Source organism: Gopherus flavomarginatus, chromosome 23 (assembly GCF_025201925.1).
Source record: "Gopherus flavomarginatus isolate rGopFla2 chromosome 23, rGopFla2.mat.asm, whole genome shotgun sequence".
NCBI lineage: Eukaryota > Metazoa > Chordata > Testudines > Testudinidae > Gopherus > Gopherus flavomarginatus.
This window is the reverse complement of record NC_066639.1, coordinates 14,780,873-14,808,179: the sequence shown is the minus strand read 5'-3', so window position 1 is coordinate 14,808,179 and position 27,307 is coordinate 14,780,873. Positions and strand designations below refer to the sequence as shown.

The following is a 27,307-nucleotide window of genomic DNA, read 5'->3' as shown; positions in this document are numbered from 1 at the left end:
GACCAAAAAAAATGTTCTTAAAGGGATGGCCCGTGATTGGCCATGTCTTAAAGGCCTGGGATGCTCATAGCTGTGCGGGAGGAGCCAGCCGCCTGGTCCGTGAATCTGACTGTCTATCATTTTTCATAGACTTGTGTACAAACTGTACTTTTTTTTTTGTTTTGCAATAACTTTTGGGCGTTTCTTGGGGGGAGGGAAGCGGGTGGGGTGGCGGGGGAAGGGCAGGGGACTACATGTATAAAATGTGTCGTGGGGAGGAAATGAACAAGACACCTCGCGACTGGAGTCGTTAAAACCTGTATGTGACCATGTAAATAAAGGGTCAGGCTAGAGACTTCAAGGTGTGTCCTTTCCTGGGGGGGGAATCTGTTCTCGCCACTTGGGGCTGACCCCGAGTCTGACCCAGGTTAGAACCTGGCCCTGCCCCAGGCTAATCTTAGCTCCCACGGAGGAGCTTGGCAATATCATCGCCTTTTGATGAGGAGTAAACTGAGGCACAGTGAGTACAAAAGACATCCCTATTGCTTATGGACAATAGAATTCAGGAGTCCTGGCTCCCAGCCCCCCCCCCGCTCTAACCACCAGCCCCTACTCCCTTCCCAGAGCCAGGGAGAGAACCCAGGAGTCCTGGCTCCCAGCCCTCCGTGCTGTACCCTACTAGGCAGAATCAGCCATTCAGAGTGGAACCAGACTGTAGTTTATTGCCCCCGGACAGGATCGCAGGCCCGTCCCTGGGGCTCGCCGGTCGGGCTCAGATGGACGTGCTGTTCTCGATTTGGAGGGGATCCAGGTAGCGGTAGGGGATGGGCAGGGATTTGTTCCTCTCTTGTATCTCCTGGGAGATCTGGGCCAGGCGCCCCTGGAAGGCCTTGATCAGCCGCTTGGGCTCCTCCTCCGTGAAGTGCTCGTCGGGGTATGTGCCCAGGGATCTCTGCAAGGGAACGGGAGAGCGGTGAGGGACAGCACGGAAGGGCTCCATCACCTGGTGCTGAGATGCAGCCACCTCTGGGGTGGGGTGGCTGGTTATCCAGGGACCCCTCGCCCAGTGCTGAGATTCACCCACCTCTGCGGTGGGGCAGCTGGTGGTATGAGGACCCCTTGCCGGCGCCAAGATGCAGCCAACTCTGGGGCGGGGTGGCCGGTTACTCAGGGACCCCTCATCTGGGGCTGAGATGCAGCCACCTCTGGGGTGGGGCGGCTGTTTACACAGGGACCCCTCACGTGCCCTAGAGAATGGGGCAGGTGTTAAACAGTTGTGTAGCAACACTGGGAAACGTTCAGGCCAGGGAGGGAAGGAGAATCCTGCAGCCAGTTTGGGGGATGTCCAGGGAATCCCCCAAAGTGCAGCTGGGCCAGGACACCCTGGTTCATCCCCCGGCTCATGTGAAATGTCAACGGGTCCTTTACTGCTATCATAAAGGAGGGGATGGAGAAATCAGTGCAATGGCTCATTCAACAGAAAGCGCCCCCTGCCCCGCTCCCTGCCCCACAGTGCCCCCCTAGCGCCACCCTGGGGCCAGCCCTGCCTGCCAGGGGAGAGTGTCCCCTGCTGAGCCCCCCGCCCCGCTCCTTGCCCCACAGCGCCACCCTGGGGCCAGCCCCCTGCCAGGGGAGAGCGCCCCCCTGCTGAGTCCCTGCCCTGGTCCCTGCCCCACAGCCCCCTAGTGCCCATGTTCTCACCGAGTCCCCTGGCTCACAGCAGATGATCCAGAGGACGAAAATGGCGATGCTGGTGCTGTTGACCTCCGGGATGGTGTCCAGGTAGCTCTCCAGGGAGGAGGTGCCCTTGGCCTGGGGTGGGGGGTTCCTCATAGAGGCCGGGAAGTTGGGCATCCAAGCGCCAAGGTCGTACTGCAGCCCAGAGAGACCTTCACAGTCAGAGCAGCCGGGGAACCCCTCCAGCCCAGCCGGGGACCACCCCAGCCCAGCCAGGGATCCCCTCATCACCCTGACCAGGGAAGGTCTGGTTCAGCCAAGGGATCTAGGCATCTGGGGCTTGGTCAGTGCCTCACCCACAGGCAATGGTTAGGAAAGTCAAGGTGGGGGTCAGGGGTGCTGAGTACGGCAGTGGGGAGTCCTGGGGGGCTGGGGCAAGGTCCTGAGGTGTCCTGGGTCTCTGTAGGGTTGGGTGCTGGGTGGGGGATTGGCTACTAGAGCTAGGTCCTGGGGATTGAGGTGTCAGTGGGGTGGGGTTCAGGGTGGGTAGGTCGGTTGCTGGACCCCAGGGACCCATGTTGGGTGCAGGGTGGGGGTGTTGGTGGCTGGACCCCAGGGCCCCGTGGGGAGGGTACAGGGTGGGGGTGTTGGTGGGTGGACCCCAGGGCCCCATAGGGGGGCAGGGAATGAGACCCCAAGCACCCAGGCTGGCCTCTCCCTACCTGCCCGTTGTTGAGGGCGGCGTGCCGGGCCGAGCAGCAGTAGATCCACATGGTCAGGTACTTAATGAGCTCGGGGATGCTCTGCAGGGACGAGGGGAGGCCTGCGGGATGGAGAAGGGGCATCACTGACCGGGCCCGGCCCTGCCCCACTCCACTGCTCCGGGCCTCAGCTTGGCCATGTGCCATTTCCCCGCCTTGCCTGTTCACATGGTGGGGCTGTTCCCAGTCACCCCATGGCCCCGTCCCACCGCTGTGATCCAGGCCACCCTGTCCCTATGGGGTTGGACAACTTGCTCCCCGTCCGGGGGTCATGACCCCTGCCTGCAGGGCCACTTGATATGAGCTGGGGTCTGCCCCGATTGACTCCAATAGAGAGATGCCCACTGACACCAGCTGGGGATCTGGCCTCATTGACTCCAATGGAGAGATGCCCATTGACACCAGCTGAGGTCTGGCTGACAGTCGTTGGGCCTCCTGAATCACGCAATCCAGAGATGCCCTGCAGTGGCTCCCGTATGGAGCCTGGTGACCAGTGGCTACAGAGCTCTGGGTTCACATGGCCCCTACCGGACGCCTCATTCCCCAGGAAGCCTTCATGGAAGATCTCATCTGCCCAGGCCTGCAGCTCGCAGTCGGCCAGAACGTGGGCGTCGCTGCGGTAATAGTGTCTGACGATGCCGGAGACGAAGCTGGAAAGAGCAGAGATGTGTCGGCCTGGATGGGTCACTGCAGGCCACATCATTCCCCAGTGCACCAGTGTCACTCAGCTAGCAGCACCAAACAGCCCAGTGGTACCTTGCACCCTGGCCGGTACCTAGTGTCCCTCTCACTTCACCCTTTCTTAGCTGTGGCAGCATGGCCTGATGGCTAAGCCGCCGGCCTGACCTCCAGGTGATCCTGGATCTCGTTTACGACAGAGCTGAATTTCTCGTTTCAAATTGGACTTGCTCCTGTGGAAGTCAACACGTTAAACAAGAGTCGCCACTGGCACAAAATGTCTTGGCTTGACTGAAGCCAAATGTTTCCATTCACCCCCAATGAGACCTTTCCCCGGAATTTGGTTTGGGGCAAAATTGCTAAAAATTTGACTTTTCCTCTCCATTGTTGTGTATTTACAAGTTTTCATTCATTTTTTCAATGCCAACCAATCTACCACACAAACTAAGTGACGAGGGTTAGGATAAAGGCCCGGGAGGGGATGTGACATATCTTCAGTGTCTACATTGATCATAGACCTTTAATAAATCAGCCCAAATTGCTTTGAATTTTTCATGCATTCCCTTTCTCCGCAATGCCAGCCACTCGTTAGCTGTGTGATCAGCCAGATCACCAAGCCAGGCATCAATATTTGATGGGGGTTGACTTTTCCATTGCGTTAGGGTTAATTTTTTAGTGCCCAAAGCTTCCTGTTGACACCACGCTGCCTTGTTACCAGGGAACCTCCAGGTATCAGGAATAGAATCTGTGACACACTGTACCTCAAAATAACGCCCTGTAAAACCCATATGCGTCATTCACATACAGTTGTAATATTTCATACAAAGCATGTCATGTGAGATATCATATGAAAGGTCATGACCTGCTGAAACCCGTTGTTCTTTCCAAATATGCATATCGTTAGTGTGTATGAAGTTATGAGATTTTGCTTCGTGGTTGTTATTGAAATATGCTATATATTTGCTAGTGACGTACAAAGAACTTCTCCCCACCCCACCCAGGAGGGTGTTCAACGACCAATAATAAGCAGGAGAGTTGTAATCCAGGGATTTACAATGCAATGAGGGCTGCCCAAACACCACACAATGGGGACTGTTACACTCTCTGACTCAGTTGCACAAGACCCACCAGGGGGATTGCTCAACCCAGTGACTCAGCAAAGCTCACCAGGACATGTCTGGGCAAGTGTCTTCTAGACACATGGACTGAGGGTATAAAATAAGGGACAGTGGTATCATCCCTTGGCCTCTCTCCTCCCTCACCTACGCTGGGAAGATGAAAACTTTAACTGAGGAGACTGGTCCCAGGCTCCAGGGATGTGGAGAAATTGGAGAGGGTCCAGAGAAGAGCAACAAGAATGATTAAAGGTCTTGAGAACATGACCTATGAAGGAAGGCTGAAAGAATTGGGTTTGTTTAGTTTGGAAAAGAGAAGGCTGAGAGGGGACATGATAGCAGTTTTCAGGTATCTAAAAGGGTGTCATCAGGAGGAGGGAGAAAAAGTGTTCACCTTAGCCTCCAATGATAGAACAAGAAGCAATGGGCTTAAACTGCAGCAAGGGAGATTTACGTTGGACATTAGGAAAAAGTTCCTAACTGTCAGGGTGGTTAAACACTGGAATTCTTTTCGTGGCAGGAATGTCGTGTTTCCAAGCAACTCGGACCAGTGGGAATTTTCCACATGCCACTTGCTTCCTTGCCACCCTCTGCCCCGGCTCCTTCTCCTTACCTCTCAATGGCCGACCAGATCTTCAGCCCATCATCCCTGTAGTAGTAGTTGGGGATGCAGTCAACCCCACGCTCTTGGATGTCATCAGGTAAGCAGAGGGAGGCATATGTCAGGCAGGACATGCCCTTGGCCATCAGCACCTTGGTCCCCTCGATCCCCGAGCCCATGCCCTGGGAAGGGACCAGAGACAGAGCCTTCAGCCTCTGAGCTACTGGGCCAGGGGGCGGGTTAGAATGAAATACCGCCATGATCTATTTCAGCACAACATGACGACAGATGAATATGCCATGACAAATATGCCTCCCCCATGTTTCGCTTTGCGTTGTACCCCAAAATGATCAATCACTCCTAACACCCGTGTTTTCACAGAAACGTAGAATTGTAGGGCTGGAAGGGACCCTGAGAGATCACCGAGTCCACTCCCACCGCGCCAAGGCAGGACCAAGGCAACCTAGACCATGCGGGAATGGTGTTTGTCCAACCAGTTCTAAGAAACCTCCAAGGACGGAGATTGCACATCCTCCCTTGCATGCCTGCTCCAGAGTTCACTATCTTTAGAGAGAGAAAGCTTTTCCTAATATTTAACATAAATCTCCCTTGTTGCAGATTAAGCCCATTACTTCATTTAGCCCATTAGAATCATGGAAGATCAGGGTTGGAAGAGACCTCAGGAGGCATCTAGTCCAAAGCAGGACCAACCCCTGCTCAAAGCAGGACCAACCCCAACTAAATCATCCCAGCCAGGGCTTTGTCAAGCCGGGCCTTAAAAACCTCCAAGGAAGGAGATTCCACCACCTCCCTAGGGAATCCATTCCAGGGCTTCACCACCCTCCTAGGGAAATAATATTTCCTAATATCCAACCTAAACCTCCCCCACTGCAACTTGAGACCATTGCTCCTTGTTCTGTCATCTGCCACCACTGAGAACAGCCGAGCTCCATCCTCTTTGCATCCCCCTTCAGGTAGCTGAGAGCAGCTATCAAATCCCCCCTCACTCTTCTCTTCTGCAGACTAAATAACCCCAGTTCCTCATTACTTCTTGTCCTGCCTTCGGCAGGACCAGAGAACAATCGATCACTGTCCTCAACGTATTTGAAGACTATCAGGTCCCCTCTCTCAAACTACTCTCAGGACTAAATGTGCCCAGTGTTTTTTTAACCTGGCGTCATAGATCAGGGTTTCAAAACATTTGATCATGTTTGTTGTTCTTTCCCAGACTCTCTCCAATTTGGCCACATCTTTCCTAAAATGTGACGCCCCCCCAGTTCTTCAGCTGAGGTCTTACCAGAGCCAGACAATGACCTCCCAGGTTTTACACACGACACTCCTGTTAATTCAGCCTAGAATGATATTAGTCTTTTTCCCAGCTGCGGAGCATTGTTGACTCATATTCCACTTGGGACCTGTGGCAAATGGCCGGCACTATTATGATGGGTCTCGTGCTCTCTCTTTTTGGGAGCGGGGGTTCAGGGAGCCATTTCTTGCCCCTGAATTGGAATATTAACTGCCCCACTAGTGTCCTAGAGGAAGGGAGTGGAGAGGGAGGGACTTGGGGCCCTGAGGATGGTGGTAAACCATTTGAACTGATGGTTCCTTCCCCTGGGCTACTCCCCTCTCCTGCCCTTCAGCTTGTGGGGGCTTCCTGCCCTCCCTCTGCACAAGCCAGGTGCCCTTTACCTAGGGTCTTGGACTTCTTAACTCACCGCAGCACTTCTCCAAACTTTCCTCTGCTTCCCTTCAAACTGTTCTGTGCTCCAACACCAGTCCTCTCTACTCCGACTCCTCCAAACTGTTCTCTGCTCCAAAACCAATCCTCTCTACTCCAACTCCTGCAAACTGTTCTCTGCTCCGACACCAATCCTCTCTGCTCCGACACCAATCCTCTCTGCTCCGACTCCTCCAAACTGTTCTCTGCTCTGACACCAAACCTCTCTGCTCCGACTCCTTCAAGCTGTTCTCCGCTCCGATACCAATCCTCTCTGCTCCAACTCCTTCAAACTGTTCTCCGCTCCGACACCAATCCTCTCTGCTCCAACTCCTCCAAACTGTTCTCCGCTCCGACACCAATCCTCTCTGCTCCAACTCCTCCAAACTGTTCTCCGCTCCGACACCAATCCTCTCTGCTCCAACTCCTCCAAACTGTTCTCTGCTCCAAAACCAATCCTCTCTACTCCAACTCCTGCAAACTGTTCTCTGCTCCGACACCAATCCTCTCTGCTCCGACACCAATCCTCTCTGCTCCGACACCTCCAAACTGTTCTCTGCTCTGACACCAAACCTCTCTGCTCCGACTCCTTCAAGCTGTTCTCCGCTCCGATACCAATCCTCTCTGCTCCAACTCCTTCAAACTGTTCTCTGCTCCGACACCAATCCTCTCTGCTCCGACTCCTTCAAACTGTTCTGTGCTCCAACACCAGTCCTCTCTGCTCCGACTCCTCCAAACTGTTCTCCGCTCCAACACCAATCCTCTCTGCTCCAACTCCTTCAAACTGTTCTCTGCTCCGACACCAATCCTCTCCGCTCTGACTCCTCCAAACTGTTCTCCGCTCCAACACCAATCCTCTCTGCTCTGACACCAATCCTCTCTGCTCCGACTCCTTCAAACTGTTCTGCGCTCCAACACCAATCCTCTCTGCTCCAACTCCCACACTGTCTGATTGAAGCAGGGGTTTTTATCAGGTGACTAACTGCAGGTGCTCTAATTGACTTCAGGTGCTCTAGTTAATCTATAGCAAACTTTCTTCCCTCTACAGGGAATAAGGCTCCCTTCTAACCCTCTCCTGCTGTCCTCAGGTCATGCTGTATCACAGACCCCAATATAACTCCCAGATCCTTTGGAGCAGTACGACCCCCAACTCTCCTCTCCAGCAGCTAGTTATGTCCCATTGTGCAGATGGGCATTGATGTTTTCCTGCCACAGTGGTGCACGTTGCAATTCTCTTCACTGAATTTCAGCTTGTTGATTTCAGCCCAATTTTCTGAGCTGTCACAGTCGCTTTGAGTTCTAATTCTGCCCGTTCCAGGGGCAGCCGGTACCTTGGGCGACAGGTGCATTTTACACCCAAGTACGGGGCTCTGGGAGGGGCATGGGGTCTAGTGGGTTAGAGCAAGGGGGCTTGGGAGCCAGGACTCCTGGGTTCTCTCCCTGGCTCTGGGACTGGAGTGGGGCTTACTGGTTAGAGCAGGAGGAGCTGGGGGTCAGGACTCCTGGGAGGGGAGTGAGGGCTGGTGGGTTATAGCACAGAGCTGGGAGCCAGGACTCCTGGGTTCTTTCTCCAGCTCTAGGAGGGGAGCTGGGTCCAATGCTGCTGACCGCGGGGTCCTATCACCTTTTCGATGTTCCCTCCGCGTCTGAGTAGCAGGGTCCTGCCCAGGACGTTGACGTGCAGCGTGTAGCGGGTGTGGGGAAGCAGCAGCTAGGGAGGGGAAGAGACACAGGGGTGGGTGAGGACAAGCAGGCAGCCACCCCCCATCCCCACCCCTGCACGTATCTGGGGAGGGGCCAGGACCCGGTCCTGGCCCCTCCAAAAAGCCAGCGGAAGCTCTTTTTCCCTTGTCATTCAGGAGGTGCTGGACCATGATGGGTAGAGTGCAGCCAGTGTGGGGCACGCCCAGCCTGGCACGCCGGGCACACGCACTCCACTGGGCACCCACATGTGTGGCTGGGCACTGTTGGATGCCGGCAGTGGGGCGTGTCTGGCACGCTTCCCCTGCTGGGCTCTTCTCTCCCACACATCTGGGCACAGCTGCCCCCAGCCCCTTTCCTACCTTGAAGAGCGGGTGGCACATGGGCAGCTGGCGCAGGGTGGCCAGGGTGAAGGCCTCGTCGATCAGGTGGGTGAGCAGCAGGTGGCTCACAGCCTCATGCACCAGGAACTCGGCGTAGCGCACCCAGGTCTTGGCCAGGATCCAGTCCCACTCGGAGTCACAAGGCAGGAAGATGGGGCTGTCGGGGCCTGGGCACTGGCTGAGCTGCGGGTGGAGAGACAGAGAAGGGCTAGGGGTGCAGGTTGACCCAGACCGGGGTTGTGAATCCTGCTGCTCCCACAGGGGCTAGGACCCAGCCGCCCAGGATGAGGGGACATGACGGTGCAGCAAATCCAGTGTTAGGAAGAGGAGACACACAGCTGGGGTGTGTGTACACACATGGAGGTACACACAGAAGGGTGTGGGGCGATTAGGGAGCCAGGACTCTTGGGTTCTCTCCCTGCTCTGGGAGGGGAGTGGGGGCTGGTGATTAGAGCAGGGGGGGCTGGGAGCCAGGACTCCTGGGTTCTTCCCCCGGCTCTAGGAGGGGAGTGGGGACTGGTGGGTTAGAGCAGGGGGGGCTGGGAGCCAGGACTCTTGGGTTCTCTCCCCAGCTCTAGGAGGGGAGTGGGGACTGGTGGGTTAGAGCAGGGGGGGCTGGGAGCCAGGACTCCTGGGTTCTCTTCCTAGACCAGTCCCTTAGATGGCAATGCTCAGCCCTGGGACTGTGTAGGGATGGGGGCTGCATGCGGGGGCCCGCCAGGCAGCGTGTGGGGGCTGTTACCTGAATGGCAATGGGGACGAGCTCTCTGGAGGGCTGCAGGTGCAGCAGGCAGAGGGGCGCGGCGATGTACTGCTGGTAGCCATTGATCGTGTTGGCCGGGATGCCCTCCAGGATTTTATAGTCAGCGAGGAAGATGTTCCCTTTCTGCAAGGCACAGGGGGAGCAGAGAAGAGTGCGGGGGCCAGTGCATCGGGGGGTGCAGAGTGGGGACCCCAGGGCATGGGGAAAAGCTGGGATGTCAGTGCTGTGAGCTTCCCCACAGCAGTGCCCTCTCCCAACGCTGTGAGCTTCCCCACAGCAGTGCCCTGGGTCTAGCCCCTGGAGCTGAGTGGCCAGTGCGAGCGCAGCCACTAACTCTGGAATTGGGCCCGCTGGACACCTTTGATCCGTGGCTGCTCGTGCCTGGAGCAACACTGGGGAGAGAGTTGAGACCATGGCTGAGGTCAGACCATGGCTGAGTCCCTCCAGGGGTGTCCCTGGCACCCCACTTACCTCCAGCTCATCCTGCAGGCTGCTGCTCTTCCCCAGGGAGGAGGCCACCATGGCCGGCGTGACAGGGAAGTTGCAGGGGAGCTCTGTGCAGCGCCGGATCATCATTGGGTGGACCCCGTTCAGGAACTGGTGCCCGAAGAACGTGTCCTCTCGCCAGTGCGCCCGCACGTACTCTGGGGGGACACGGGCAGGGCAGCCACGGGGTTAACGTGTCGGGCTGGGACTCAAGGGAGCCGAGTTCGAGTCCTACCCTGGGTGCCTGGGGCAGCTTTCGGAGTCTCTCGGGGCCATGGCCTCCCCACACTGGAGAACGGGGCTAACGGTCCAGCATGAGGGGGCCTGATCTCGGTGGGAGTCTGGGCAGCACCTGGCACAAGGCTCGGGGTGGGGGTGCGGGGGGGGTCACCTACCTGTGATCGGGGTCTTTTTGAAGCAGAAAACCTTGTTGATGTCGTCCAGCTTCGCCCAGGAGTTGGTGCAGCTCAGGAAACCCTTCAGCCGCAGCTCCACCTGCCTGGGGGGGTGGCAGAGCGAGTGTGTGGGAGCAGGCAGGGGGGTTCAGGCCTGTCCCTTCGAATGGGGCAGAGGTGGAGGGGGCAGGGGCAGGATTAGTGTATAGGGTTAGTGTACAGGGTTGTGTACAGGGTTAGGGTTACTGTACAGGGTTAGGGTTAGTGTACAGGGTTGTGTACAGGGTTAGGGTTAGTGTACAGGGTTAGGGTTAATTTCTAGGGGCAGGCGCTGGGATCGGGTCTGGCCGTGGGGCAGCAGCACTCACGCATTCCCCCCACGCAGCAGGAAGTTGGTGCTCTTGGTGAAGGAGTACATGGTGTTACAGTCCAGCTCAATGACGTTGTCCACCGCCAGGCACCGGGGCAGTCCAGGGGCGTATTCCTTCCATCTGGGCATGGAGAGACAGCAGGCGACGTTAGCCCTGGCCTGCCGCTGCCCTGCCAATCCCTCAGCCGCAGTCCCGGGATGACCTGTCCTGCGGTTCCTACCACCCGCTCCATCCCCGAGACCCCTGAGACATTATGAGTGTATGAGGTTGGATACTAGGAAACACTATTTCCCTAGGAGGGTGGTGAAGCACTGGGATGGGTTACCTAGGGAGGTGGTGGAATCACCATCCTTAGAGGTTTTAAAGGCCCAGCTTGACAAAGCCCTGGCTGGGATGATTTAGTTGGGGATTGGTCCTGCTTTGAGCAGGGGGTCATACTAGATACCTGCTGAGGTCCCTTCCAACCCTGATCTTCTATGAATCTACGATTTCACTGAAAGATGACAGGGCCAGAAAGAGTTAATTACCTCACAGACTGACCTGACCCATGGCCAACCGGTTAGGAAGATACGCAAATGAAGAGAGCTTTGAAATGCAGCCGGCATTGATGGAGATAGAAAGGGATCTGTGTGCTCAGGTCTTGTGGTGTATTGTCTATTGCTGTGGCTTTGATTCAAAGACCCCAAAAAGGAGTATTTTGTTTAGGAAGACACTTGAGTGAAATAGTGTTATTGTCTCTGTGTCTCTTTGAAGGTTGTGGTAACCTGTATCTGAACTGTTTCATGGATACATTATCCTGTGCTAATTGCCATAATGTTTAGGAGAAGAAAAGTTGAGCTATTGTTTTCTCACGCCAAAACGCTGCTGGAAACGTATAAAAACCTGGAACACGATCCTGCTTCATCTCAGATCTGCTTTGGGTTTCCAGAAGGGGAAACCTTAAGCCACAAGGATTGAGATCCCCAGTCACTGACTAGAGTCATCCTGAATATGGACATTGGACTATAACCTCTGGACTGTTTCTAAAAGGACTTTTGGCTACTACAAGCTCACCTCTGCTATGTATCTGAACCTCAAGAATTGAATTCAAGTCTGTCTGTATACTGAGCTTTCAACCAACACTCTGTCTCTTGTCTTTTTAAATAAATTTTAGTTTAGTTAACAAGAATCGGCCATAGTGTGTATTTTGGGTAAGATCTAAGTTATAATTGGCCCTGGATGTATGGCTGATCCTTTGGGATTGGAAGAACCTTTTCTTTTCTACGATGAGATAAGATTTTCAGCAATCATCAACATATCTGACATGCGTGTCTGGGCGGAGGCCGGAGGCTGGGCACTTTAAGGGAACTGTGTTGTTTGGACTTCTGAGTAACCTGTGAGGTAATACAGAGGCTGTTTTGGGCTGGTTTGGTAAATCTACGTCATGGAATATCCACCAGCTTCTGGGGTTTGTCTGCCCCGGATGGAGTGACCTCAGCTGACTCCCATGGGCAGCATCGTCAGAACCCCATGCAGCCCAGAGGAGCTCCCCCAACCCACACCGGCATCTCACTCACCCATAGGACTCGCGTCGGTGCTTCAGCTCAGCCTGCCGCTGCGCCAGCAGCAACGGGGAATCGGCATCATCGCAAACCGTCTGGCCTGGGGGAGAGAGAGAAGGTGTGAAAGAGAGAGAGAGAGAGAGAGAGAGAGAGAGAGAGAGAGAGAGAGAGAGAAACAGGGGTATGTATGGGGATAGATAGATATAGATAGAGGGTGGATGGGGATAGATAGATAGATAGAGGGAGTGGATGGGGATAGATAGATAGATAGAGGGGTGGATGAGGATAGATAGATAGATAGAGGGGTGGATGAGGATAGATAGATAGATAGATAGAGGGGGTGGATGAGGATAGATAGATAGATAGATAGAGGGGGTGGATGAGGATAGATAGATAGATAGATAGATAGAGGGGGTGGATGAGGATACATAGATAGATAGATAGATAGATAGAGGGGGTGAATGGGGATAGATAGATAGATAGATAGATAGAGGGGGTGGATGGGGATAGATAGATAGAGGGAGTGGATGGGGATAGATAGATAGAGGGGTGGATGAGGATAGATAGATAGATAGATAGAGGGGGTGGATGGGGATAGCTAGATAGATAGATAGAGGGGGTGGATGGGGATAGATAGATAGATAGAGGGGGTGGATGGGGATAGATAGATAGATAGAGGGGGTGGATGGGGATAGATAGATAGATAGAGGGAGTGGATGGGGATAGATAGATAGATAGAGGGAGTGGATGGGGATAGATAGATAGATAGATAGATAGATAGAGGGGGTGGATGGGGATAGATAGATAGATAGATAGATAGAGGGGGTGGATGGGGATAGATAGATAGATAGATAGATAGATAGAGGGGGTGGATGGGGATAGATAGATAGATAGATAGAGGGGGTGGATGGGGATAGATAGATAGATAGATAGAGGGAGTGGATGGGGATAGATAGATAGATAGAGGGAGTGGATGGGGATAGATAGATAGATAGATAGAGGGGGTGGATGGGGATAGATAGCTAGATAGAGGGGGTGGATGGGGATAGATAGATAGATAGAGGGAGTGGATGGGGATAGATAGATAGATAGATAGAGGGAGTGGATGGGGATAGATAGATAGATGGATAGAGGGGGTGGATGAGGATAGATAGGTAGATAGAGGGGGTGGATGGGGATAGATAGATAGATAGAGGGGGTGGATGGGGATAGATAGATAGATAGGTAGATAGAGGGGGTGGATGGGGATAGATAGATAGATGGATAGAGGGGGTGGATGAGGATAGATAGGTAGATAGAGGGGGTGGGTGGGGATAGATAGATAGATAGATAAAAGGGTGGATGGGGATAGATAAATAGAGGGGGTGGATGGGGATAGATAAATAGATAGATAGAGGGGTGGATGAGGATAGATAGATAGAGGGGGTGGATGGGGATAGATAGATAGAGGGGGTGGATGGGGATAGATAGATAGATAGATAGAGGGGGTGGATGAGGATAGATAGATAGATAGAGGGGTGGATGAGGATAGATAGATAGATAGAGGGGTGGATGGGGATAGATAGATAGATAGGGATGGAGAGACAGAGGGATGCATGGGGATGGAATGATAGAGGGGGATGGATGGATAGGGGATGGATGGGGATGGATAGACAGAGGGGTGTGTACAGGGATGGATGGATAGGGGATGTATGGGGATGGACAGATAGAGGGGTGTATACGGGGACAGCTATCTATGACCCCAAGCGACACCAGGTCGGCCCCCATGTGCCTTCCTCCAGCCCGCAGCCCCCTACCTTTGCCCTCCCGCAGCTCCAGGGTGCGGTAGCCCTCGATCCACTGGTAGCAGGGGAAGCGGTAGGTCTGGCCGTGGGGGGAGATGACCTCCACGAAGCTGCAGTACCAGTTGTCGGTGGGGTAGAAGGAGTAGGGCTCCTTGTGGAGCCGCACCAGGACGATGTCCCCCAGCCAGCGCCGGCAGCACAGCTGGAACTCCTCCACCTGCAATGGGGCGGGCGGGGGGGACGACAACCAGAGCGTGAGGGTGTGACTCAGGGGTTAACCGTCAGCCTCTGTCTCCCCCTCCCCAAATAAAAAACTTGCTGGCCTCCTGTGCCCCCCTGTTGTGTGGAAGTCTCCAAGGAAACACAGCTTGGCTAAATCACTGTTGCAACTACTGTTCTGCTCAGCACCTGCCTTTCATGAGCCCGGAGGTAGAGGCCAAGTTTTCCGGTTTGAGGTAGCTCAGCATAGCCGAGCAGTGTATAGGAGAAGGGCACAATCCCTTTAAAGCCTTTGGGAGCCCTCGAGCGGTGCCCACCGTGCTTTAGAAGCTGCCAGAAACGGGTCAGAGCAGCCGCGTGCGTCTAAGCTCGGCCTCGGCTAAAGCAAAGGCCACTGTCCTGCGGCCTGCTAATTTTTGCAGCCGCGGCCCCAGCTGCTGAGGTTTGGCCCTGACGCCCGGGGGAGGAGATCCTCCGCTGGGCGTGAGCAAATCCAGGTTGCTTCATTGTGCTGGCAGATCCACGGACACCAGTGGAGATTGGGGCCCCCCTATTCGATCGGGCGTTGCACCGACGCCGATGGAGACTCCACTGTTTCTACCCCCCAGCGAGCCTTGTCTGTCACAGCCCACACTCAGAAGGGGCCCCAGCCACTGGACTGTGGCCCTGAGCCCCCCGGCCTCCCCCCAAGTCCCCACCCCCTGCTCTCTCCTCTCTGCCTCTCCCCCACTCTCTCTCCTTTCCGCCCCCCCACCTGATTTTTGCACCCCTCCGCCCCCTCCCTCCTCTCTGCCCGTCCCCCACACTCTCGCCTCTCCATCTGTCCCCCACCATCTGCTGCTTGCACCTCTGTGCCCCCTCCCCACCAATCACTTCTCTCGGCCCCCCCATTCCTCTCCACCCCTCTCCCACACCCGCTCCTTTCTGCCCCTCCCCTGCGACCCACTGCTCACTCCTCTCCACCCCTCCTCCCCTCACTGACTGCTCTCTGCCCCTCCCCCCCAGGAGTGGGGGGCAGAGCGGTGGGGTGGGGCCTCGGGGCACAGTGGGGGTGTGGGGCCACAGTCTGGGCACCAAGGCCCCTGAACGGTTAATTCAGCGCTGGGGCCGACGTCAGCGAGACAGACCCAAAGCAGAGTCAGTATGAAGGTGCCTCTCTGTCGCCAGCTAAAGTTGGACCGATAAAAGATATCACCTGCCCTCCTACCCTGGGCCAGACACGGCAAACCACACAGGCCGGCCTTGTACGTGGGGCCGACAAGGTGGCTACCCCTGTCTAGAAGGTAAAAAGACAACAGGATCCTCTGGATTGATTTCGCGCGGACTTGCGTTCGGTATTCAAACGATTTTCTGGACGCAACGGGCAACTTCTGGTTAACCTTCGGCCACGCTGGAGAAGGGGAAACGAGAGGCGTCGACACGCGAGGGTCGAAAGGGCGCATTTCGGTCCTGGCGCAGGGGCAGATCGGCGCGGTGTGGAAAGGCGGTAGTTCGAGATCGGCGTGCTGAAGCGGTGCCCCCGTCCCGGATCGGAACGGCTTGGCCTCGTTGTTCTGAATCAGACTGGGGAAGGGTGGGAGTTTTCTCCCCGACGGGAAGCTGGTGGTTTTAGCACCAGAGGTCCTGGGTTCGAGACCGGCCGGCGTTGTTACCAGATCTGCTGGTCACTTTGGGGTGTGCTCATTATGTGTGTGTGTGTGGGGAGGGTTCTGTAATTCTATCAATGTGCTGCTTGTATCACGTGTGTTTTCATAAGGATTTCTACTTCTCTCTTCTGCATGTCCCCTCCCAATGGAGCTACCCTGCAGGCCCTAGGTTCCCCAGGGCTGGGTTCCTCCAGCCCCAGAACCAGATGAACACACACACACACAAAACAGAGAGGACCGGGTCAATTAACACTCTCAAGCTGACCCCATATATGTCCCTGGACTCAGCAGACTGGGTCAAGCAGCCACCCTCGTTCAACACATCCCTATCCCCACTTTCACGTCACAGTTGTACTGGTAGTAACCCACCCGCTGAGCAAACCCCGGAGTATTTGGAGCGCTACAGGGATCTTTAGCTTAGGTAAGAGGAGCATTGCTGCAGAGTAAGCCGCAAAAGTGATTTATTGAATAATAGTGATAGCCACGCAAGAAGAACCTAAACCAACATCATTGTTGTGTTATTAAAGGTTGCAAAAGTAAAACTCTACCTGATCAAACAAGTTTTAGAAAAGAAAAGAGAGAGAGAGAGAGTTGGGATCTCACCCACTCCATGAAGCTTGGACTGGTCGGGGTTCCCCTCTGACGGTTTTTCGCCTTCCTCTGCAGCGTGGGACACGGGTCACTTGCTGGAGGATTCTCTGCAGCGTGAGGTCTTCAAACCACAATTTGAAGACTTCAAAAACTCAGACATAGGTTAGGGGTTTGTTATAGAAGTGGATGGGTGAGATTCTGTGGCCTGCGTTGAGCAGGGAGTCAGACTAGATGATCATAATGGTCCCTTCTGACCTTAAAGTCTATAAGTCTATGATGGTGGTCCTGAGTGCTGGAGACAGGCAGAGCCCCCAGCATGATCAATCAGGAGAAGATGAAATCCCGGTGGAACTGATGCAGAGTTTGGATCCAGGCATCCGAACACTTACTGGAGTGTGGGTAGGTTTTTTGGTAGGGAAACAACAATGGTTCAAGGGAGAACACGAGATTTGTTTATGGGTAAACTCAAGGGTTTTCTTTAGGCTAGACAATAGGAGCTGATCACTCTTGGCTATGGACCGCGTTCCTGCCAGGGAGCTCACAATGCAATTAGGCCGCTTCAGTAGTTTGGATATCAATCAAGGATTCATTACTAGAATTGGTCTGATAACTGCTGAGCTGGCTGTGGGCAGGCGTAGGTCTATTAACATCTGGAGCAGAGCTCCCCCATGATGCATTGCGTCCCTGCTTTTCTGGACCCAGAGTTCAGTGCGGTTCTTGCCTTGGAATCTCTGTTCTCAATTCTGTAGGCTAATAGAGATGCCTCCTTGTCCCATCTTCGATGCAAATGAGTCTGGGGGAGTTGCCTTAATCCCGTCACCCTTGTCAGGAGGGGTCTAGGTGTGTCTCCCACCGCTCTTCGCTGCTCTGTGTAAGTCTTTCCTCTGATCGGTTTTGATTCAAGCAGAGGCTGGGCAGGGGCAGGGGTGTCCTTCATGAGTCAGACAGGCTGGATATTGCGCCCTGGTTCCCCAAAAACACAGAGCTGACTGGTATCAGCGTCCATCAGCAGTGCTGCGGGCACTTCACAGCTGTGCTCTGTCATGGGCAGGCTGGGAAGGGAAAGTCTCCTGACCCGGTTCCCCCAGGGGAGAGGCAGGCAGCCAAACCTGTTCTTCAGTCAGCACAGCCTCCATGCCCCTGGGTCTTCAGCTACCATACAATCCAGTTCAGCACAGGGGCGGGAGAGAAGGCACAGCTGGATCTGTGTTTGACTGAGGCCAGAGAAGGTGAAGGCCAGATCCCAGCCAATGTCAATGGGCGTCTCTCCATTGGAGTCAATGGGGCCGGATCCCAGCCGGTGTCAATGGGAATCTCTCCGTTGGAGTCAATGGGGCCGGATCCCAGTTGGTGTCAATGGGCGTCTCTCCATTGGAGTCAATGAGGCCAGATCCCAGCGGGTGTCAATGGGCGTCTCTCCATTGGAGTCAATGAGGCCAGATCCCAGCTGGGGTCAGTGGGCGTCTCTCCATTGGATTCAGTGGGGCCAGATCCCAGCCGATGTCAATGGGCGTCTCTCCATTGGAGTCAATGGGGCCAGATCCCAGCCGACGTCAATGGGTGTCTCTCCATTGGAGTCAATGGGGCCGGATCCCAGCTGGTGTCAATGGGCGTCTCTCCATTGGAGTCAATGGGGCCGGATCCCAGCTGGTGTCAATGGGCGTCTCTCCACTGGAGTCAATGGGGCCAGATCCCAGCAGGTGTCAATGGGCGTCTCTCCATTGGAGTCAATGGGGCCAGATCCCAGCTGGAGTAAATCAGCATAGCTCAGTTGACTCCCATGTTTTTAAACAGGCTGCTTTTCCAATGGTCCCCACTGGGGGAGCTGTTCCCACTCCCCTTCGTTGTGGGGGAATTAATGATCTCCGGGACAGTACTAGGGTTTACCATGCAGGAATCCTCCCCGCCCCCCCATTTGGGTGGATCATTCCATCCAGGCCCACTATGGTGCTGAGCTGCCCATTCCAGCCTCCAGCCATGGAGGGAATCTCCCTCTGGGAGCAATCGCAGGATGTGATCAATGCACCAAACACCTCCGTGGGAAACGGGCAACTTTGGGGCTGTCTTCAGGAGAACAAGGCTGAGCTGAGGGAGAATACAGGTGGCCAGGAACCAGAACTCCTGGGTTCTGTTCCCAGCCCTGGGAGCGGAGTGGGGTCCAAAGGGACCAAGAGAGGGAGCTGGAGCCAGGACTCCTGGGTTCTGTCCAACAAACTCACTGTGTCACAGTAGGCAAATTTCCTGCCTCTTGCAGTGAGTCAGGTTCCCTGTCTTTGAAGCAGGCTCTGTAATTTATGTGCATCACACCAGGCGTGTAACCTGCATTTAATACTCCATTTTCCTCCCCACCTTAATTTTTCTTGTTTATTTGCTCGGTGAGTTTGTCACTTGAGGGAGCGACTCACACTCTGTGCTGGTGGGAGTCTGGGCAGCGTCCGGCATGGCGGAGCACTGATCTTCGTCAGGGCGGTCTGGGCAGTGCCTGGTACAACAGGGCCCTGATCTTGGGCAGGGGGGGTCCGAGCAGTGCTTGGCACACTGTGGTCCTGTTGTAATAAATATAAAGACCAGGCGGGCGGTGTCTCTTATTCTGCTGGAGACGGGATGCTTTTTTGGAAGTCAGCCTATGAATCCACAAAGAAATATTGGAACGCCTGCCGTGGATCAGACCCATGGGCCCATCTACCCGGGCCTGCTGCCTCCTCCTTGAGCTCCCAGATCATACCAGGTGCCCATCTACCCGGGTATCCTGCCTGCTCCTTGCTTCCCGGATCTTACCAGGGGCCCATCTACCCTGGCATCCTGCCTCCTCCTTGGACTCCTAGATCATACCATGGGCCCATTTACCCTGGCATCCTGCCTCCTCCTTGAGCTCCCAGATCAGACCATGGGCCCATCTACCTCGGCATCCTGCCTGCTTCTCGCTGAGCCAGATCAGACCATGGGCCCATCTGCCCTGGCCTCCTACCTGCTCCTTGCTGCCCTGGGTCAGCCCCATGGGCCTATTTAACCCAGTGTCCTGTCTCCCACAATGTCCAGTCTCAGCTGCTTGAAAGCAAGAAACCTCATCAAGGAGCAAGTTGCAATAACCTGCCCGTAAATGCCATTTGTCCCTCATCCCCAGTCGCTCAGGGACTGGAGGGAGAGCAGAGATCTGAGGGTGAACAACCCCCTCCCGTGTTTATTGCGGCAAGTGGAAAACCCAATGCCGTTACGGTTGATCATAGAAATATTTAATCCTCTTGCAAAGCCACCTCCACTCAGTAGCCCTGAATCCTGGATGGGGAGGACATAAAGTCCTTTCATCCGATGAAGTTTTGCCACTTTCGTTGACTGTCACGGGTTTTTTTTTTGCCATTATTATGGTTATTACATTGAGGCAGCAGCAGTCCTGGTCATGGACCCGCAGCCCGTTACGCTAGGGGCTGTACCTCTTGAGAGAACGGCGCAGAATTAACGCCCGGTCGAGGGCAGCGGGGGATACTCCGTCACTGGTAATTTAGCACTTGCCTGGTTTGCTGTAATTTCCACTGGTTAATTACACTTCCTGTTAAGAAATTGGTGTCTTATTTACCCAGTTTTAGCTTCCTGACACTGGCTTTTCTTAGGCCTGTCTCCGCTAGAGGGAAGGCCCCTCTGTGGTCACATTTCTGCAACTTACAGCGTGGGACCAAATCACCCCTCGTCCTTCTCTTTGTGAAGCTACACGGGCCAAGCTCCTGGCATCTGTCTCGCTAAGGCAGGTTTTCCAGGCCCTTCATCGTTCTTGCAGCTCTTCTCTGACCGCTCTGTCCCTCTTGAACTGGGAGGGGGGGTGGACCCCGGAACTGGACTTAGGACCCCAGCAGCAGCCACCCCAGGGCCAAATCCGAATCTCTCTTGTTTGAGATTTCCCAGGATCACTGAGCCGCTTCTTTGCTAGTGTCAGATTTCTTGGCGAGACGAGAACAGAAGTTCCCCCCCATCAATTTTCTCCGCTTGGCCTGTTCTTAACCTCTGCGAATCTGTGACAGCCTTCGGTTTGGATCCGAAGCCGCCAAAAGGCCGACCATCTGCTTCTTCCCTTGGGAGTCTGGTGCAGTGGTTAATTCTTCCAGATAGTTTACTTCCGCCTTGTTTCTAAATTGTGTTTTGCTGGCTTTAACTTCCAGATGTTGGGGCCTGTTGTGTCTCTCTCTGCTAAGACCCCAGGAATTTTCTCTCCATGTACGTCCTTACACCCTGGAATCAAGTCACCGCTCTGTCTCCCGTTTGAGAAGCGAAAGAAATCATACAATATCAGGGTTGGAAGGGATCTCAGGAGGTATCTAGTCCAACCCCCTGCTCAAAGCAGGACCAATTCCCAACTAAATCAGGATCTTTCAGTCTATCACTTTTTCCCCAGCGCCCGGACCATTTCAGCGGCTTTTCTCTGCCTCCCTCTCCAATTCATTTGTTTGATTTGATTCCTGGTTTGGTTAGCTGTAGTCACATTTTCAAGCTAGTCTCCGCCACTACGAAGGCTAGGCACTGCTCCCCTGCCCCTGCAAACGCTGAGATTCTCTCATGACTCCAGGTGCTTCATATTTTCAGTGTGCTGCTGTTTTTTTCTTTTTGAGCCATCTGTAATACTTATCTGCCACTCATCACCACCTCACACTCTGTAATTTTGCTTAGCCTCACCACACCTTTTAAGGCAGGGCTATGCTATTACCTCCATTGTGCTTATGGGGAAACTGAGGCAGAGACGGTCTAAGTAATGTATTTAAGGTCACGCAGGAAGGTTGTAGCAGGACAGGGCACTGAACCCTCATCAACCACAGTCCAGCTGATGCCTCTAACCCAGTGGTCCCCAACCTTTTTCGTCTGTCAGGCACCAGACGATGAGCCGTGGAGGGCCATGGCGGCGGATGAGCATCCGCTGAAATTCTGCTGACAAGCGGCAACGTCACTAGGCATTGCCACCGAAATATCACCAAAAATTAGCAGCATTTTGGCAGTGATGCCTCTGGATGATGCAGCTTGTCAGCGGCATTTCGGCAGATGCTTGTCCGCTGGCCAGTATGCGGGTGCACTTAGACGCCCTGGTGGGCACCCTGGCACCCGCGGGCACCATGTTGGGGACCCCTGTTCTAACCACTGGACCATGGGTAGTCAATAAGCCGATCATAGGCCAAATCGATTTGTTTCGATTTGGAGCATTGGAAAGAAGCTTTTTTTTTCAACTTTCTTAAAAATAAAATTCAAGGAACAATCATTTTAAACTGAAAACAAAAGGAAAAGATCTGCGGGGGGAGGGTGTTTTTTCAGGGTGCCCCTCCTAACCAAAACAATTTGGTAAAACTGACACAAATTTGCAAAAAAAAAAAAAAAAAAAAAAAAAAGGTTTCAGGGACATGGAATCTTCATTTTTCATTTAAAAAAACATCAAAAAACCTGTTTCCATCAAAAAATTTCACCTAGCAAAAGCAGCAAAAGTTAGAAGCTTTTCTCCACAGTACCAAGGGTTAAAAGTTTATATTGTAAAACTAAAGCTGAGATTCTTCCTAGCATGATCCTTCGATTCCGGGACCTGGAGCTTTAAGAAAAACAAAGTATCTCCAGACCCTTTCGCCTGCTCCACGTTCATGGTTTTAGGCTTTTCTATGCAACCATGAGGGCTAGAGACTGAATGGTTTTTTTAAACAAAAAAGGGAGCATCTCCCATCATGATCTCATGACTCCAGAAGCTAGGGATTGATGATCAAAATTGATGGGGTGGATCTGGCCCCGTTCTACTAGTACTCACCGCCCCGGGGTTGAAGTCCTTCCCGCAGTTGTCGAGGGGCTTCTTGTCGCTCTCCTCGTGCGTCCCCACCAGGGTGATGGAGATGGAGCTGAAGGTCCCAGCTAGCAGGAAGTTCCCGGTGGCGACGCGGACTTTGTAGACGCCCATCGTAGCTGGTGAGGCAGGGAGGAGCGTATCGGGTGGGATTCCTTGTCCTGCTGTCTGTCCGTCCCGGAGATCCGGCGTCGTTATCTCCTGCTCCTGGACAGGCTGTAGTTTTTATATTCGCTGCTCGTCCTCGGTGACGCAGCTGTGAGTTCTTTGATGGCTCAATCCAACCCCAGCCCTTGGGGAGAACAAGGGCAAGGCAAATGGAGGCTGACTTAGCTAATTGGCACCTCCAACAAGCAACCTGTCTGCTGAGTTCCCCTCCTGCCAGACAGGATACCACGGCAAGGGTTGCCTTGCCAGAACCTCCAGCCGGTACGGGTCGGTTTCAGCCTTTCCCGACAGTAGCGGGGCTCCTGAAAAACAGTCTGGGCTGATTGGGGGAGCAGCCCCATGTGGGGCCACGCCCCAATCAGACCTCAGCTATAAAAGGGCTGTGTGCCAGGGGCAGAGTCAGTCTCTCTCTTGCTCTGGAGGGAGAAGGACCGGGCTGCCTGGGAGCTCAGGGTACAGGGAACGGAGCAGGGCTGGGGAAAGGCTAGAGGAGCTGGGACGCTCCAGCCTGCGGGCCTGGTTAAAGGCCAGAGCAGGTAGTGGGGTTGCAAAGGCAGCCGGTCCGACCCCCCCTTGCCAATGACGAGTGGCCATGACAGACTGCAGTTTGCCCCGGTGAGAGGGGGCTAGGGGACGACTGGCGGTAGCCACTGAGGCAAGGTGGGGATAGAGGGATGGGGGTACCCCAGGGAGGGCAGACCCAGAGTGTGGGGTACTGCTGGGGCAGAGCCCTGAGGTAAAGGGCACCGGGGTCCGGGCGGGACACGGGGCCAGCGGCGGGCGGGACACCGGCCTGCAGAGGGCGCTCCGGGCTGAAGCTGAGCTAATTCCCAGGATCACCAGCAGGAGGCGCCGCGCAGGGAGTCATCGTTTCGCTGCACCGACCAATTTCTGCCACCCCAGACACAGGCGCCGACTTTCTTCTTTCTGGGTGGGTGCTCAACCCCTCTCTGCCCCAAGGCCCCTGTTCCCCCCTTTCCCCAAGGCCCCACCCCCACTCTGCCTCTTCCCACCCCCATCTTGCCTTTTCCCACCTCCTTCTCCACCTCTTTCCGTCCCTCTCCTGCCCCAGGCCCTGCCCCACTCCACTCCTTCCCCAATACCCACCCCCTCTCTGCCTCTTCCCACCCTGCCCCTCCTCTTCCTTCCCCTCCTCCACCTCTTCCCACCCCAGGGCCTGCCCCCACTCCACCCCTTCCCCAATACCCACCCCCTCTCTGCCTCTTCCCACCCTGCCCCTCCTCTTCCCACCCCTCCTCCACCTCTTCCCACCCCTCCCTCACCCCAGGGCCTGCCTTCACTCCACCCCTTCCCCAATACCCACCCCCTCTCTGCCTCTTCCCACCCTGCCCCTCCTCTTCCTTCCCCTCCTCCACCTCTTCCCACCCCAGGGCTGCCCCCACTCCACCCCTTCCCCAATACCCACCCCCTCTCTGCGTCTTCCCACCCTGCCCCTCCTCTTCCCACCCCTCCTCCACCTCTTCCCACCCCTCCCTCACCCCAGGGCTGCCCCCACTCCACCCCTTCCCCAATACCCACCCCCTCTCTGCCTCTTCCCACCCTGCCCCTCCTCTTCCTCCCCCTCCTCCATCTCTTTCCATCCCCCACTCCACCCTTTCCCCTAATCCCCACCCCCTCTCTGCGTCTTCCCACCCTGCCCCTCCTCTTCCTCCCCCTCCCTCACCTCTTTCCATCCCTCACTCCACTCCTTCCCCAATCCCCCACCCCCTCTCTGCCTCTTCCCACCCTGCCCCTCCTCTTCCTGCCCCCCTGCCCCATCTCTTCCTGCTCCCGCAGGGCTGATCGCGGTGGGTGGGAGAGGAGCTGACCGGTGGGGCCCACCGGCGGAGGGAGGCGCTGGTGGGAGGGGAGAGCTGGATTTAGGTGAAAACGCTTGCAGAGCGAAGCGAGCACAGGTGGCGTCTGACACCCTGACCGTGGCGTGTAGCCCCGGCCTGATACCCTGGACAAACCTGAGGGCATTAAGCTCCTTATTACTGAGTTAACAAAACTCTGCTAAATGAGGGTTAACCCCTTGTCGGGGGGTGGTATTAAAAAGGCCACTGGACATAGGTTGTGGTGGCAGACGATGGGGCTTCTTTAATCAGGTGGGAGGAGGCAGAGTGGGGTTGAGGGTTTGGGGGAAGGGGTGGAGGGGCCTGGGAAGAGGTAGGATGGGGGCAGAACCGCCTCCATGCTCAGAGACACCTGGTGCGGGAGGTCATAGCTTTGATTGGACCAACTTCTGCTGGTGAGAGAGAGAATCCTAGAAGATCAGGGCTAGAAGTGATCTCAGGAGGTATCTAGTCCAACCCCCTGCTCAAAGCAGGGCCAATTCCCCAGACAGATTTTTACCCCAGTTCCCTAAATGGCCCCCTCGAGGACTGAACTTATAACCCTGGGTTTAGCAGACCAATGCTCACTGAGCTATCCCTCCCGCTCTGGGGACAAGCCTTTGGGGGTGCAAGCTCGGAAACTCGTCCCTCCCGCCAGCAGGAGTTCCTCCACTAAAAGAGAATCTAGCATCTTGGGACCGACAAGGCTACAGCCAACCTGCGTACAGCTCCACAATCAGCCTTCCTAGAACCGCCCCGAATCGAACCCAGGCAGGACCAGTCATGCCCGGTTGCACCACCTCCATCCTTGGTTGAGTTTCCCCCGTGAAAAACCGGTCCCCTGGCCTCCACCTCTCTCTCTCTCTTTGTCATAGCTGGATGGCTTCTTGCAGAGGTTCAGCCCTTCCCTGCCATCAGTGGCCAAGTTATAAAATATCCAGGCAGTGAGAGGGAAGTCCCCCCGTATCCTTTAGAGAAAGTGTGTGTGGGGATCTTTGCACTAATCAAACACCCCTGTCCCACCACCTGGTTAATAGTGCAACACATAGTGGGAAACTGAGGCACGCACACACTAGTCCTACAGAAACATTTTTTTAAAAATTCTCCACTTTGTCACCCTAGCTCCAGCTGGATTCTCCTGAGACCAACAGACTTCTGGGTAAAAGCTTGAGTCTTAAACTCACTCAATGCCTTGCTCCTCAAACGGACAGGACCCCCAGGTTCCACAGGAGGACCTCATGGGTGGGGAACTGGTAGGCCCCATAAAACAAAGTGCTTGTTCTGAGCTGAAGGTCTGATGAGTTTGTAACCTCAAAGACACCCTTAGGGTGGAGTGATCCCTGGTGCGGCTTGTTAGCAGACGTGTAGGTGCCTGTGCTGTTTGTAATAGGTTTCCTCTGTCACGCTTTCGCCTAAAGAGGAAAGCTGGCTCGTCCCGAAAGAGCCGGCTGGTAACATAAGTGCGGAAAGTTCCCCATTGTCAGTCTCCACAGAGAAAGCAAGTAGGGCTGTCTGGCCAATTGTCTTTGCTGGGAAATGCGCTGTAGAGGCAGGGGGCTGTGCACTGTGGAGATACCCTGGTGAGAAGGGTGTCAGAGGTGGGTCTCCACCTGAGAGAGGCAACAGGTGGGGCGCTGAAAGCCGAACCTGGGTGCCCTTGCTGGATCATCCAGGGGAAGGCCGAGTGCAGTTGCCCTAAATTATGGGGGCAGGGATAGCTCAGTGGTTTGAGCATTGGCCTGCTAAACCCAGGGTTGTGAGTTCAATCTTTGAGGGGTCCATTTAGGCAACTGGGGTAAAAATCTGTCTGGGGATTGGTCCTGCTTTGAGCAGGGGGTTGGACTAGATACCTCCTGAGGTCCCTTCCAACCCTGATATTCTATGAGACATGGTGGCTGCAGTGGGATCTGCAACAATGTCAATGGCAGCAGTGCAAGGAAAAGCTGAGAGACAGTCATCTCAACAGTCTTTTCAGAGAAAGGGAAGAGCCAAAAAGAGAGGCCAGGGCAGCTGGGAGGGAATGAATTACCAACAGCTGGAGAAAAATCAGCTGGTTGAGCTCTGCAGAGAAAGAGAAATGAGCCCCAAAGACAGAACACGATCACATCTGGTTGGTTTGCTGTGTGCTAATTAACAGCTGAGAACTTCCAGCTCATTTTCTCCCTGGACCAAGCCCACCACAGAGCGTGACTGCCTGCATCTGGGAGCAAGAGAAAGCAAAACAGAGCCAGCATGAGAGAGGAGAGGCCTCCTCTGTGATAACACACGTCCTACATCTCCCATTCGTCGGTCTCGGAATCCTGCCCAACAAACAACATCTCCTGCAAACACGGGTCTCGATGCCGGGCCTAACACAGAGGAAGAGTATTTCACTGGAGGGCTGGTTACGCCCTGTTCAATCTTTATCGGCGCACGTCAGAGGTGGTTAGCACGTAACCCACTGGAGTTTGCTTTTTGCCACTGACACAGAGTCTGTACAAAATTGCCATACAAGTCTCAGCAAATTCAACGCCAGGTCCACCTGTGGAACTCTTTGCTGCAGGATGTTGTGAAGGCCAAGACTACGAGTGAAACAGCATTTGGCCTCATTCTTGGGAATTGACTTTCTTTGGATTGGTTTGTATATCAAATAGAAACACATAACGAAGCGAGACTTCTAGAAATACACACACAAAGATGGAAATAGCATCTAAATAACCAAATTCAATGGTCATTATTTGTAAAATCTGGGGGGGGGCAGCAGGGGGAACAAAACACAAACAAACAAATCCCACCTCGGCCCCCAAAGCACGTAGAGCATCAATTATTAAAGTGACTATATAGATAAATAAGTGAGATCGTGGCCTGTGTGTATCAGGGACTAATATATACTAAACTCCAAAGGTATGCAAGATTTTCAGCATTGTATTTTTCCAAGCGTGCCTATTAGAGTCATTTTTTCCCCATGAACTCAGGCGTACAGAGCTCACGAAGCTGGTCTGTGTACGAGGGGAGAATTGCAGATTTCAGTTTTGTCAAGCTTACTCTTAGCCACTAAGACATTTCTTGGGAACTGGTCATAACAAGCCATCTGGCAATACACAAGGGTGGAGAAGG

General features: G+C 54.5%; 1 protein-coding gene across 1 annotated transcript; it reads right to left on the bottom strand.

The window, feature by feature from the left end:
• Window positions 1–681: 681 nt before the first annotated feature.
• ALOX12B (arachidonate 12-lipoxygenase, 12R type) lies at window positions 682–22,322 on the bottom strand. Its single transcript, XM_050932927.1, has 14 exons — window positions 22,176–22,322; window positions 13,965–14,169; window positions 12,184–12,268; window positions 10,625–10,747; window positions 10,257–10,360; window positions 9,847–10,019; window positions 9,355–9,498; window positions 8,592–8,795; window positions 8,153–8,239; window positions 4,824–4,993; window positions 2,946–3,067; window positions 2,379–2,479; window positions 1,681–1,851; window positions 682–931 (listed from the first exon to the last, which is right to left on the bottom strand). The coding sequence occupies exons 1-14, from the start codon at window positions 22,320–22,322 to the stop codon at window positions 752–754; spliced, it is 2,016 nt and encodes a 671-aa protein (XP_050788884.1). The 3' UTR covers window positions 682–751.
• Between the last annotated feature and the right edge of the window lie 4,985 nt (window positions 22,323–27,307).